General features: G+C 50.0%; 1 protein-coding gene across 1 annotated transcript in view; it reads left to right on the forward strand.

Annotated features, from left to right (window-relative positions):
* Positions 1 to 15,040, forward strand: part of ash1l (ash1 (absent, small, or homeotic)-like (Drosophila)) — a 412,201-nt gene that overhangs the window by 153,960 nt on the left and 243,201 nt on the right. The window contains 1 exon segment of the mRNA XM_072490632.1: positions 8,342 to 12,449. Within this exon segment, the coding sequence (XP_072346733.1) occupies positions 8,342 to 12,449 (4,108 nt within the window).

Below are 15,040 nucleotides of genomic sequence, written 5' to 3' on the forward strand. Positions count from 1 at the left end.
CCTCTACCAATAAAGGCCAACACTCCATAGGCCTTCTTCACAACCCTATCAACCTGGGTGGCAACTTTCAGGGATCTATGTACATGGACACCTAGATCCCTCTGCTCATCCACACTTCCAAGAACTTTACCATTAGCCAAATATTCCGCATTCCTGTTATTCCTTCCAAAGTGAATCACCTCACACTTCTCTACATTAAACTCCATTTGCCACCTCTCAGCCCAGCTCTGCAGCTTATCTATATCCCTCTGTAACCTGCTACATCCTTCCACACTATCGACAACACCACCGACTTTAGTATCGTCTGCAAATTTACTCACCCACCCTTCTGCACCTTCCTCTAGGTCATCGATAAAAATGACAAACAGCAACGGCCCCAGAACAGATCCTTGTGGTACTCCACTTGTGACTGTACTCCATTCTGAACATTTCCCATCAACCACCACCCTCTGTCTTCTTTCAGCTAGCCAATTTCTGATCCACATCTCTAAATCACCCTCAATCCCCAGCCTCCGTATTTTTTGCAATAGCCTACCGTGGGGAACCTTATCAAACGCTTTGCTGAAATCCATATACACCACATCAACTGCTCTACCCTCGTCTACCTGTTCAGTCACCTTCTCAAAGAACTCAATAAGGTTTGTGAGGCATGACCTACCCTTCACAAAGCCATGCTGACTATCCCTGATCATATTATTCCTATCTAGATGATTATAAATCTTGTCTCTTATAATCCCCTCCAAGACTTTACCCACTACAGACGTGAGGCTCACCGGTCTATAGTTGCCGGGGTTGTCTCTGCTCCCCTTTTTGAACAAAGGGACCACATTTGCTGTCCTCCAGTCCTCTGGCACTATTCCTGTAGCCAATGATGACATAAAAATCAAAGCCAATGGTCCAGCAATCTCTTCCCTGGCCTCCCAGAGAATCCTAGGATAAATCCCATCAGGTCCCGGGGACTTATCTATTTTCAGCCTGTCCAGAATTGCCAACACCTCTTCCCTACGTACCTCAATGCCATCTATTCTATTAGCCTGGGGCTCAGCATTCTCCTCCACAACATTATCTTTTTCCTGAGTGAATACTGACGAAAAATATTCATTTAGTATCTCGCCTATCTCTTCAGACTCCACACACAATTTCCCATCCCTGTCCTTGACTGGTCCTACTCTTTCCCTAGTCATTCGCTTATTCCTGACATACCTATAGAAAGCTTTTGGGTTTTCCTTGATCCTTCCTGCCAAATACTTCTCATGTCCCCTCCTTGCTCGTCTTAGCTCTCTCTTTAGATCCTTCCTCGCTACCTTGTAACTATCCATCGCCCCAACCGAAACTTCACACTTCATCTTCACATAGGCCTCCTTCTTCCTCTTAACAAGAGATTCCACTTCCTTGGTAAACCACGGTTCCCTCGCTCGACGCCTTCCTCCCTGTCTGACCGGTACATACTTATCAAGAACACGCAGTAGCTGATCCTTGAACAAGCCCCACTTATCCAGTGTGCCCAACACTTGCAGCCTACTTCTCCACCTTATCCCCCCCAAGTCACGTCTAATGGCATCATAATTGCCCTTCCCCCAGCTATAACTCTTGCCCTGCGGTGTATACTTATCCCTTTCCATCATTAACGTAAACGTCACCGAATTGTGGTCACTGTCCCCAAAGTGCTCTCCTACCTCCAAATCCAACACCTGGCCTGGTTCATTACCCAAAACCAAATCCAACGTGGCCTCGCCTCTTGTTGGCCTGTCAACATATTGTTTCAGGAAACCCTCCTGCACACACTGTACAAAAAACGACCCATCTATTGTACTCGAACTATATATTTTCCAGTCAATATTTGGAAAGTGAAAGTCTCCCATAATAACTACCCTGTTACTTTCGCTCATATCCAGAATCATCTTCGCCATCCTTTCCTCTACATCCCTAGAACTATTAGGAGGCCTATAAAAAACTCCCAACAGGGTGACCTCTCCTTTCCTGTTTCTAACTTCAGCCCATACTACCTCGGAAGAAGAGTCCCCATCTAGCATCCTCTCCGCCACCGTAATACTGCTCTTGACTAGCAGCGCCACACCTCCCCCTCTTTTGCCTCCTCCTCTGAGCTTACTAAAACGCCTAAACCCCGGAACCTGCAACATCCATTCCTGTCCCTGCTCTATCCACGTCTCCGAAATGGCCACAACATCGAAGTCCCAGATACCAACCCACGCTGCCAGTTCCCCTACCTTGTTTCGTATACTCCTGGCATTGAAGTAGACACACTTCAAACCACCTACCTGAACACTGGCCCCCTCCTGCGACGTCAAATCTGTGCTCCTGACCTCTATACTCTCATTCTCCCTTACCCTAAAACTACAATCCAGGTTCCCATGCCCCTGCTGCATTAGTTTAAACCCCCCCCAAAGAGCACTAACAAATCTCCCCCCCAGGATATTTGTGCCCCTCAGGTTCAGATGTAGACCATCCTGTCTGTAGAGGTCCCACCTTCCCCAGAAAGAGCCCCAGTTATCCAGAAATCTGAATCTCTCCTGCCTGCACCATCCCTGTAGCCACGTGTTTAAATGCTCTCTCTCCCTATTCCTCATCTCACTATCACGTGGCACGGGCAACAACCCAGAGATAACAACTCTGTTTGTTCTAGTTCTGAGCTTCCATCCTAGCTCCCTGAAAGCCTGCCTGACACCCTTGTCCCCTTTCCTACCTATGTCGTTAGTGCCAATGTGGACCACGACTTGGGGCTGCTCCCCCTCCCCCCTAAGGACCCGGAAAACACGATCCGAGACATCACGTACCCTTGCACCTGGGAGGCAACATACCAAACGTGAGTCTCTCACGCTCCCACAAAATCTCCTATCTGTGCCCCTGACTATAGAGTCCCCAATTACTAATGCTCTGCTCCTCTCCCCCCTTCCCTTCTGAGCAACAGGGACAGACTCCGTGCCAGAGGCCCGTACCCCATGGCTTACCCCTGGTAAGTCCCCCCCCCCCCCCCCCCACAAGTATCCAAAGCGGTATACTTGTTTCTCAGGGGAACGACCGCAGGGGATCCCTGCACTGACTGCTTTTTCCCAGTCCCTCTTACAGTTACCCACCTATCTCCAATCTTTGGTGTAACTAATTCCCTGAAGCTGCTATCTATGACCCCTTTTGCCTCCCGAATGATCCGAAGTTCTTCCAACTCCAGCTCCAGTTCCCTAACTAGGTCTTGGAACAATTGGAATAATTGTTCTGCAATTATTCCCCCCTTTCAATCAAGCAGGTGATAATTCGGTGCGATTTTTTTTTTTTTAATTTTTTTTTTTTTTTAAACAAAGTCACCCGGTTCTTGTATCTTAAAATCTGGTTAGCTGCCTCTCTCTGTGTGTGTCTCTCTTTCTCTTTCACCCCCACCCCCTCCACCAGTGGAAAATGTTTCTCCTTATTTACTCTGTCGAACTAGAATAACTTTGAACACCGCTATTAAATCTCCTCTTAACCTTCTGTGCTTTCGAGGGTGCAGCACAGCGACGCAGCGGGCTAGCACTGCTGCCTGACGGCGCCGAGGTCCCGGGTTCGATCCCGGCTCTGGGTCACTGTCCGTGTGGAGTTGGCACATTCTCCCCATGTCTGCGTGGGTCGCGCCCCCACAACACACAACATGTGCAGCACGGTAGCACAAGCGATTAGCACTGTGGCTTCACAGCGCCAGGGTCCCAGGTTCGATTCGCGGCTGGGGTCACTGTCTGTGCGGAGTCTGCACGTTCTCCCCGTGTGTGCGTGGGTTTCCTCCGGGTGCTCCGGTTTCCTCCCACCGTCCAAAGACGTGCAGGTTAGGTGGATTGGCCGTGATAAATTGCCGTTAGTGACCAAAAAAGGTTAGATGGGGTTATTGGGTTACGGGGATAGGATGGAAGTGAGGGCTTAAGTGGGTCGGTGCAGACTCGATGGGCCCACTGGCCTCCTTCTGCACTGTATGTTCTGTGTTCTGTATGTTCTATGTGCAGGGTAGGTGGATTGGCCACGCTAATTTGCCCTTTAATTGGAAAAATGAATTGGCACTCTAAATTTGTATTTAAAAAAAAAAAAAGCCTCCCGTGCTTTTGGTTTCTGCGTTACCTCTACGTAACTGAATTCTCTTATTCGCCCTGCCATTCCATTCGCTCTCCTGTGCTTACTCCCTGAGCCCTTTCTAAAAGTGCCCAGAATCTGACACAATCCTGCTGGAAACCAGTTATTTTTTAAATGAAGGGGTGAGAGTAATTTATTTGCTTTTGTACTTTGTATTCCTCCGTAAGCAAACCTAAGGATCTCGGGATTTCTTTTTTAAACCGCTTTCTCTGACCCATCCCACTGCTTTCAAAGATTTGTGTACATAACCAGCCCCCGGTTTATCTGTTTCCTGCACTCTCTTTAAAACATATTGCTCAGTTTGTGTCGGCTTCTCTTCATCCTTCCGACATTCCACTGTTAAATCTCATCTGCTTGTGTCTGCCCACTTCACCAGTCCATGTCCCCCTCATTGTTTAACATAGAAAGTAGGAGCAGGAGGAGGCCATTCGGCCCTTCGAGCCTGCTCCGCCATTCATTATGATCATAGCTGATCATCCAGCTCCGTAATCTCCGTACGGTTACCTTCAGCGACACCCAGGCTCCCACTCTCCTAATTTATGGCCCGTCTCTGCGTGGGTTTCCTCCGGGTGCTCCGGTTTCCTCCCACAGTCCAAAGATGTGCAGGTTAGGTGGATTGGCCGTGATAAATTGTCCCTTAGTGTCCAAAGATGTGCAGGTTAGGTGGATTGGCCGTGCTAAATTGCCCTTTGTGTCCAAACAATAAGGTTAGGTGAGGTTACCGGATTACGGGGAGAGGGTGGAGGAGTGGGTTTAAGTATGGTGCTCTCGTGGCCGGTGCAGACTCGATGGGCCGAATGGCCTCCTTCTGCACTGTAAATTCTATGATATAAATCCATGCTGACTCAGTCTGATGCTGCCACTGTTTTCTAAGTGCTCTGCCATAAAATCTTTGATAATGGATTCTCCGGAACTACCGAATTTACTGATCTATAATTCCCTATTTCCCTCTACCTCACTTTTTAAATAGTGGATTTACATTCGCTACCCTGCAATCTACTGCATTTCTTCCTGAAAACCTTGACATTAAGTGCTGTGTGCCTCAAGTCCTGATCATTAATACCTATGTCAAAAAGAGCAGTGGTCCTGATATCGACTCCTGGGGATTGTCACTGTATACCTCCTAGTTACCATTACAATCTGCTTTCAATCACTTATCCAATTTTATATCCACGTTGCCATTGTTTCTTTAATCTCCTGGATTTCAAGTTTGTTAACAAATCTTTTATGTGGTAATTTGTCAAACCCCCTTGGAGCATCCATGGACACATCAATCACACTATCTTCGCCTTTACTTCATCCAAGACCTTGATGACATGAGTGAAACACAGTCTGCCTTGTGAAACACAAGATGCTGGGGCATCTTGAGATTAGGGAAGGTGCTAGATAAATCCAAGTCGTCTTCACCGGTTTGCCCATAGTTTTCAGGCCTCCTTGTTCAGACTCGCTGATGGCATCCTCCGTGACTCTAGCTTTCTCTTTTGACTGTGGTACATTGTTTGACACGGCTGACTGCTCCACCCTCCTCTGTTCGACAAGTACCCGCCAGTTGATGATGGAGCACGGGGAATGACGTGTGGGTTGGGAAGGTGGAGTCACCGGGCTCCTGACCAGGGAAACGTTAAGAGGCAGAGGGGAATAGAGGTGCTCGTACCATTATTGCATTATAATGCGTGGCCCGATAATGATTTCTGGAATGTCTCTGTGGCCTGCAGCTCAAAATGTTTGATTTGATTTGATTTATTATCGTCACATGTATTAGTGTACAGTGAAAAGTGTTGTTTCTTGCATGCTGCACAAACAATGCATACCTTACATAGGGAAGGAAGGAGAGACTGCAGAATATACTGTTACAGTTAGAGCAAGATGCAGAGAAAAGATCAACTTAATACGAGGTAGGTCCATTCAAAAGTCTGATGGCAGTAGGGAAGAAGTTGTTCTTGAGTCGGTTGGTCCGTCCCCTCAAACTTTTGTATCTTTTTCCTGACGGAAGGAGGTGGAAGAGAGTATGTCCGGGGTGCGTGGGGTCCTTAATTATGCTGGCGGCCTTTCCGAGGCAGCAGGAATTATAGACTGCGTCAGGGGATGGGAGGCCGGTTCGCGTGATGGACTGGGCTACATTCACAACCTTTTGTAGTTTCCTGCGGTCTTGGGCAGAGCAGGCTCCATACCAAGCTGTGATACAAGCAGAAAGAATGCTTTCTATGGTGCATCTGTAGACGTTGGTGAGGGTCGTAGCTGACATGCCAACTTTCCTTAGTCTTCTGAGAAAGTAGAGTCGTTGGTGGGCTTTCTTAACTATAGTGTCGGCATCGGGGGGACCAGGACAGGCTGTTGGTGATCTGGACACCTAAAAACTTGAAGCTTTCGACCCTTTCTACTCCGTTCCCATTGATGTAGACAGGGGCATGTTCTCCACTACGTTTCCTGAAGTCGATGACAACCTCCTTCGTTTTGTTGACATTGAGGGAGAGATTATCGTCGTCGCACCAGTTCACCAGATTCTCTATCTCATTCCTGTACTCTGTCTCGTCATTGTTTGAAATCCGACCCACTACGGTGGTGTCATCAGCAAATTTGAAAATCGAGTTGGAGGGGAATTTGTCCACACAGTCATAGGTGTATAAGGAGTATAGTAGGGGGCTGAGGACACAGCCTTGTGGGGCACCGGCGTTGAGGATGATCGTGGAGGAGGTGTTGTTGCCTGTCTTGTTGCCTGTGAGCACCTGACTGGCCAGAGCGATAATGTAAGTTCTCCGAAACCTTGGTTACCTTTGCTGCAACTCTGGAGGGGCTTAAAAGAACTCCTTCACCTTCTCACCAAATATGCCCTGATGTGATTTGTTAGCTGTATCAGATTTTGAATTTTGACGGTGAAACTGAAGACCAGATAAGGCAGCTTTTCAGAGCAGATCGAAGCAGTTCTGTTGCGATCCATCAAAGCGTCCCCTTCCTTTTGTCCAGGGATATTTACATTGCGGAATCCCTCCAAGTTGGTTCAAAGGAGCATGACCAGGCAAAAGGCTGGTATGCAGGTACCAGGTATGCAGGTACCCCCCCCTCCCGGTGTAGAAAGATCATTTCAGTTGGCGAGATATACCTGCCATAGATATTTGTCTGGATTCGGCCAGCCATCACAGACGTTGTGGGTTCTAAGATAATCTTGCCATGTGACGATTTGTTCAGCAAATGCCCCCCCCCCCCCCCCCCCGCCTGTCATTTTCATTTCTATTTTACCCCATGTGGGATATGTTGCGATATTTTCTGCTGCGTCACAGAAATAATCTTGCCTTGAAAAGCCTGGGTCAAGCACACGTGGGTATTTGAAAGATTATTACTTTTCACCTGATTTAATGGAGAGCAGGTGAAATTGGATTCAGCAGATTGCTCTGTTTGCGTACCCCGAGGTGGTTAACACAGTTGGGGGAGCAGTAAGGTAGTGCAAGGTCAGAATTCTAACATTCGAGGCAGTGGGAAAGCGGGTGGGAGCACAGCGTTGCAGGTCAGACAGATTGAAAAGGGGTCGGTGTACAATAGGACATGGGCAGTAGTAGAGTTCTGGGCAAACCGAATTTGACCGGCCTTGAAGGAGTCCGGCCTGAAGAGCGTTGGAGTAACTTTGTTTGCAGCGAGTCTCGGCAGCAGTACAGCCGGGGTAGAGACAGACCCTAACATGGCGGTCTTTTGCGATGGAGGGGAGAAAAGGTCAAAGCTCAGCTTGGGGTCAGACAGGACATCCAAGAGGTTGTGAACTGTCTGCTGCAGCCTGAAGTACTGACCGGGGGGGGGGGGGGGGGGGATCATATCCAACTCTGTCTGACGTTTCAGTTTCAAAAAATAAAAAATCTCCAACCAATATTGTCAAGAGTCGACGTCCTTTCTGAACATTCGAATGTGAACGGGATGTGTTTTTTTTCTTGTTGTTTAGAACTTTGTATTTTGCCTTTGGTTCCATCAGCTTTCCCTCGGTCCATCCACCTTCCAGACCGTGGATTAACCCTGTTGAGCATCATTTCTTTCAGGCCAGTTGCTGGTGTAGCCCCGTAATTGTGGGAGTTTTGTAAAGGGGCGTTAGTCAGTCGGCGACATTGGGTTGAAGAGAATGCTGCCCGATTGTCGTTATTTTTTTTTTAAAGATACAAAAGTAGTTAGCTTGTTTGTTTGTTTGTTTGTTGTGCGGGCTCGAGAACCTTGTGTGACACCTTTTCTTTTCTTTTCACAAAATGCGCAGGGTTCCCTGAAGTTCCACAAGAAAAGTGAGGAAATGAAGACGGTTGAATCTTCTGCGGAGGAAAGCCACTATCTACAAACGGGAGGCGAGACGCGAAGCCCCCTCTCTTCAAGTTTGCAACACTCTGAATGTAGTCAAGCTGCCGCGGGTGGCGCAGGGAGCACGAAAAGCTCGGGGACAAAAGAGCAAGGCCAAGCAAACGGGGAAGCGTCTTTGACGGAAAAATCAGCCTTGCCGAAAAGCACCTGCCCTGTATCGAAGTCTTCCAGAACTAAGTTTAGGAAGCAGGGGGTTGGCAATGAAATTGTGACGAACAAAGATTTGGGCGCGCTGAAAGCTAGCCTGGCTGCTGCCTGCTCAGTTAAGGAGCACTTGAGCACTCCGACCTGTGTAGATTACAAGAATGTGAACTTGACTGAACACGAGGCTGCTCCATCTGCAAAGGACGCTGCCAGCAGCAGAATTTGTGGCAAGACTGTTTTAATTAATAAGGACCCTGTTCTAGAAAAAGCATCTTTACGGCATGAGTCTCCAGGGCATGATGCACCGTTATGTAGTGAAGGAATCTCGCCTCGGCACGACCGGCCACCCTCTACAGAGAAGGCAGAGCATCCGATCCCCAAACTAGATAAACAACCTGCAATAAATTGCACTTCGACAGACCATAAAACTGCAACTAGCACTGACATCTATGGGAGGAGGCCCAGCAGCAGTACAGGGGTGGAAGGGGCCCCCTCTGCACCTTCCCCAGCAGGACCTGCAGCTTCATTAAACAGGAGCACCGCCTTTCCTCCTCCCCAGTCCCCTTCCATCCAGTTAGAAACCCACCCGGTATTGGTCACCTCCGAGGCGGACGGCAAAGCGACCGCGGAGAGTCAGCCGGCGCCGAGCAGCTTGCCCCTTCACTTTGGCTTCAAGCTCCACGCTCACGGCTTCAGCGCGGAGCCGGCGGTGGCCGAGCGGGCGTGCCACGGCAACCTGCAGCCGCCGCGCTTGGACAGCGCGAAGGCTTTCACTCCGCTGACTGGGGGGAGCCGCGAGTCGGGCTGTTCGCCAGCGCCCCGAGCTGACTCTTCGGGCTCTGCTGGCGGCAGCGCCGTGGCTAGCTTCAAAAGCATCCTGAACAGCAGACCCTCGTTCAAGCCCAGCACGCTGAAGGTGGCGCATCAACAGCTGCAGAGGACCTACCAGAGCTGCCCAGTCCCTAACTCCGCTCTCCAACTTAAACCTGTAAACAAGAGGAAAGGGAAGAGGCCGCGAATGAAGGTCATCACAAGCAGCAGCAGCAGCACGGTTGCTGCCTTCAGTGAATGTTTGCCCCCGCCAATAATATCCTCGGGGCTATTGAAAACTGTCCCGTACAGAACAGAACAAAAGCTTCCCACCGACCAGGCTCAACTGATCCGAAACGCAGCATTTTCACCAGTTTTAACCAAAGCTAAAATGGTTAAGCCACGACTGCCAAAGTTAACGAAGGCTTGCATTTCTCCGCCACTACCCCAGAAAACTGAGATTGGGAGGCATTTTATATCTCTGCAAGCTCACCACGACGCAAAAGTCTCTAAGAACTGTTCTCCGGACCCCCAGTCGTTAAATCTTCACAAATCCAAAAGAGGCAGGGCAAAGCCTGACCCCATGCCCCAACTTGAAGAGACTCCGCACAGAACTCTGCCCAAAATTCCTGCTTCCAAAGTACTTTCTGTGATGTCAAAGACCAAGGAATTTATTCGGGAGAAAGAGCCTCCCGTACTTCAACCGGAAACTGAAATTGTGCCCAGCAAAACGTTTGAGGTCTCCCTCCCAGGGAAGCGGGGGCGGGGCAGGCCCAAGAAGCAGCTGATGCCAGCCGCCAAAGCCCTGGCGCCGACGGCGTTGCTTTCCGCCCCGTTACCTGCCCCTCGGAGCCTGGAGGCTGAGGCCGCGGCTGCGCCGCACGGGGGGCTTGACGTGAGCGAGGCGAGGGGCCAGCCGGTCGAGCACGGGCAGAAAATGGCGCCCGGCGACGACTTTGAACTGGGGAGTGAATCCGATTCGAAATCCAACAAGAAAGGGAAGAGGCAATTGATGAAAACACTTTTAGACAAGAAATTTATCAAGAAGATCAACAAAATGAAATCGCTGAAAAGGAAAAAGCTCCTGAACCAGATCCTGTTAAGTGCCAGTGGACCTAGCAATAAAGGAAAGGTGCAATCGAAACTCAGTAATACCGTCTCGACTCTTAGTGCCACCTTTGGCTCCAAGTTGGGCCAGCAGATTAACGTTAGTAAAAAAGGAACTATTTACATAGGCAAGAAAAGGGGCCGGAAGCCCAAAATCTCGTTGGATGGTCCATATCTCAGTAGTACGCTTTCTATTGATAGGAAGATATCGCCAACACCCACCACAACACTAGGGCAGGTGCTGCCAAGCTTCACGCAGTCAACAGCTACGAATGTCCCCGATGTCCTGCCCTCACCAACTTACTCCCAGTCGTCAGGAGTGAGCGGGAGTCAGAGCCCTGTCAGCAGTGACGCCGGGTTCATTGAACCAACCCCCGTGCCGAACCTGCGAGGCAGCGTGATGCAGACACTGGCGATGCGGAAAGCCTCCAAAGGCCGCAGGAAGCTTTCGCCCCCCACCTTGCTGCCAAACTCCCCGTCTCACCTGTGTGAGCTGACGTCGCTGAAGGAGGCCACCCCGTCGCCCATCAGCGAGTCGCACAGCGAGGAGACCATCCCGAGCGACAGCGGCATCGGCACAGACAACAACAGCACGTCGGACAGGGCGGAGAAGTTCTGCGGACCCAGGAAGCGACGGTACTCTTTTGACCACGTCTCTGTGATGCCTCCTGAGAATTCGGCAGTCCTAACTGGGCTGAAAGAGAAACACAAACACAAATGCAAACGCAGGGCACACGATTATCTTAGCTACGACAAGCTTAAGCGACAGAAAAGGAAACGGAAAAAGAAGTATCTGCAGCTACGGAGCAAACAAGACCCTAATTTCCTAGCTGAACTGGACGAGCTAATAACCAGGTGGAGTGAACTGAGAATAACCCATCGAAGTCATCACTATATCCCGAGAGACATCCTTCCTTCTATCTTTCGGATCAACTTTGGCAGCTTCTACGCCCACCCACCATTCCCCTTTGACCCGATGCACTATGTCCGAAAGCCTGAACTAAAGAAGAAGCGGGGAAGGCCTCCGAAACTGCGAGACGCAATGGCTGAAGTCCCCTTTGTCCACAGCCTGGGTTTTCCGCTTCCAAATGGTGGCTTCTTTCCTTCATACAGTATGCCTTACTCTCCGGCTCCAGTTTCAGCAGGCCCTCTGGGGTTGGGTTATTATGCCCGGTATCCTCCAACATTATATCCACCCCCCCCTCCTCCTCCCCCCTCTCTGAGTAGTACAATGCCACCTCCCTCGTACATGCATACTGGTCACCTGCTTCTGAACCCCAACAAGTACCACAAAAAGAAACACAGACTCCTCAGGCCGGAGGCTTTCTTGGCTGGCAGCCGGACCTCGCTTCTCTCCATGGGCACTTACGCCAGCATTCCCGCAGAAATGGCTTACAGCTGGATGCACGAACATAAGCATAAGCATCGACACAAGCATCGGGAGCATCGTTCCTCTGAACAGACGGCACCGTCCGTGGACGCTTTAACGGTTAATCCTTCATTGTTACGACGGTATACCTACGGGAAGGAAGCGATGTCGGAAAGACACAAACACAAAGACAAACACCGGTGCCATATGCCGTACACCCACCTGCCGTCGTCGAAAGGTTTGCTAAGTCGAGGGGACCAGTGGGTGCGGAGGGACTCCACCGAGCACGGTTCCATTTCTGTAGGACTGCAGACTCCCCTCCAAATAGACTGCACGGATGGGGTAGTGGGTTCATGCTCGGAACGATACATGCCCAGCTCAGAGCCAAGCATCAGCGAAGAACACACCAATCTGTTTACAAGTGCAATAGGAAGCTACAAGCCTAGCAAGCTCTCGAATGGTATGGGACGTAAGAAGCAATCTGACAGTCCTGAACTTCCCGCCTCACAGGACCTGCCCAACCGGCTGATCAGGAAGGACAGGCCACCTTCAAGTGAACGAACGTCCCAGACCCCGCCAGGTAGGAACGCATGGAGGAAATCTTGGGTGGGAGGAAATGGCCTTTATTTGATGGTGTTATGGAACAGAGTTTCCTGAACAAAGAGCTGACACGTGGTTAATGTTGTTGCATGTCCATTCTGTTTAGAATTCCACTTTTATAAAAGAACTGTTTCATCCTTGACTAAAATACTCAAAGCTCCTGTTCAAACCCTATTAAACGTTAAATGTTCCGCTTGTGCAAGAGACCTGCTTCTCCCGGCTCGGCTTGCGCAATGTTTTTTCTTTACATCGCCAGAATTCAAGGGTGATAAAGCCAGAGATTCGGACTGCAGGCAGTCCCTTTACTTGAACGAAGGCTCTTTGCTCCCAGGTGTGATGCGCTTTATGATTTTGCAATTTAAAACAAACAAAAAATGTCATTCCAAACCGTGTGTTGCGACACTGCCACCTTGAGTGGCTACAGCGATGGATCTGAATTCGCAAGCTACCCCTCCGTTTGTTAGCTCGCGTACAACAGGGGAGGAAGTGACCCCCACCTGCGATGCTACATTCAGCCCTGACCACCTTCGGGAACGATGAAAGGGTTAAATTACGAGGGCCTAGTGCGTGCGCTTGCCTTGAGTTTGGAACATTGAGGGCTGATTCCCCTAATCGGGTGTAGGAAACAATAAAAGGACAAAGAAACTTCCCCTATTTCCTTTTCGAAGGGGAATCCAGAATAAGAGAGCATAATCTTAATGTGGGCAGGTCATTCAGGTGCCAGTTGTCCACATGAAGGTTAATATAAACCTGGAACTCTTTATTTTCCCTTTGTGAAGAGATTGAGTCGACTGGGCCTATATTCCCTGGAGTGGGAAAGAAGGAGGGGTGATCTAAGGGAAATATAGAACCTTCTTAAGCAGCTTGACCGGGGTAAATGCTGGAAAAATGTTTTGCTGGCCAAGGGATCTCGAACATGGGGGCCCACAGTCTTCAAGAGATCAGTTATTTCAGACTGAGCTGAGCAGAAATGTCTTCACTCAAAAGGTTTGTGAATTCTCTACTCCAAAGAGCTGTGGATACTCAGCTACTGACCAGATTCGAGACACAATTGACAAGATTGTTGACCACGAACGGAATTCAGGGATATGGGGTTAGTGCAGGACGGTAGAATTGAGGTAGGCCGTTAGCCGGGATCTTGTTGAATGGTGGGAAAGGTTTGTAGCCGCAGATGGCTGCCCCCGTTCCTGTTTCATACATTCTCCTGTGGCTGCTGCTGGTTCGGTTGAAGCTGTCAAGACCAGGTTCACTTAGGTTTTGTTCGGCGAGCCGAGGGGGAAATCCAAGCAAAAACAGTGAAATGGGATTGGGGTACAGATCAGCCATGATCATTGTCATCGTCTTTAGCAGACCCTCAGGGTCGCGGATGACTTGCTTCCAACGCTAGAAATGATTCTCGGGCGACTGGAGTCCAACACGTGACCACAGTCCTGGTCACGGGCGTCAGACAGTGGTGGGAGGTGGGGGTTCCTTTCGGCGTTGACGCCAGGCTTCAACTTGCTCTCGGCGATGAACCTTGAGGAATTCAACTCCTTCCCGGATGCTTTTCCTTCCCCCCCCCTCTCCCCCCGGGGCCGGGGGGTTCCCAGATGTCGGTGGCGATGTTACACTTTTTCAAGGAGGCTTTGAGGGTGTCCTTGAAGCCTTTCCCCTGTCCTCCTGGGGCTCGGTCGCTGTGTCGAAGCTCCGAATCGAGTGCTTGTTTCGAGAGTTTCGTGTCCGGCGTGCGGACGATGTGGCCCACCCAGTGGAACTGATCGCGTGTGGTCATTGCCTGAGTGCTGGCGGTGTTGGCCCATCCTCCCGTACACCACAGTGAAGATGTTGACGAGAGCCTGGAGCTCGGCCTTCCAGTGTGCACAGAGGCCAGCATCATGTGCTCTCGTTGGATGGTGGGACAAGAGTGCTATTTGGCATTCGCTTTTGGTTGGTTCACTTGGCCCTGTTTTATCACCCTTGCTCTCGAGTCGCCAGGTATCTTTATGATACCGCCACGAGGTTCAAGTTCGAGTAATGATCAATAACTCAATACACCGATTTGTAAGACACAATAATCGCTACTCATGCACAAATTTTACGTCTAAGCTACTTCTACAACTAACAGGCCTATACTTAGCTTCGGACTGGCCCACCAGGTCAGGGGAACAAATGGCCTTTCGTTCGGGTTCTGAGTCTGCGGGATTCGAAGTTGGTACGGACTGGTAGCTAGGGGCGCCTATCTCGTAGCGAGCATTGACTTAAAACTTACTGGATATCGGCGGCAGCTGCACCGGTCACTGTCAAGGGTTGGTTCGCGTTGCTGGGTGATCCGGTCAGGAAGAAGAGGGGTGATTTGAACTTGGGGCTTAACTTTATAGTCCCCAGGGGCTTCCCGCCCTTCGGGGCGGACCCCGTACCTGGTTCTAGGTGATTGGACTTCGTTCCAATTGCTTGGTTCGATTTCTCCGATACTGGAGCGGCTCCCTGATCGATGGGCGGTCTTGAGGTATCCGTTAACCCCTTTTGTGTTGACTCCTGCTGGCGCTGGGGAGTCTGGCTTAGTTTTGTTTGTCCCAAATGTTGCTATTGTTC

This window comes from Scyliorhinus torazame, chromosome 26 (genome assembly GCF_047496885.1).
Source record: "Scyliorhinus torazame isolate Kashiwa2021f chromosome 26, sScyTor2.1, whole genome shotgun sequence".
Classification (NCBI taxonomy): Eukaryota; Metazoa; Chordata; class Chondrichthyes; order Carcharhiniformes; family Scyliorhinidae; genus Scyliorhinus; species Scyliorhinus torazame.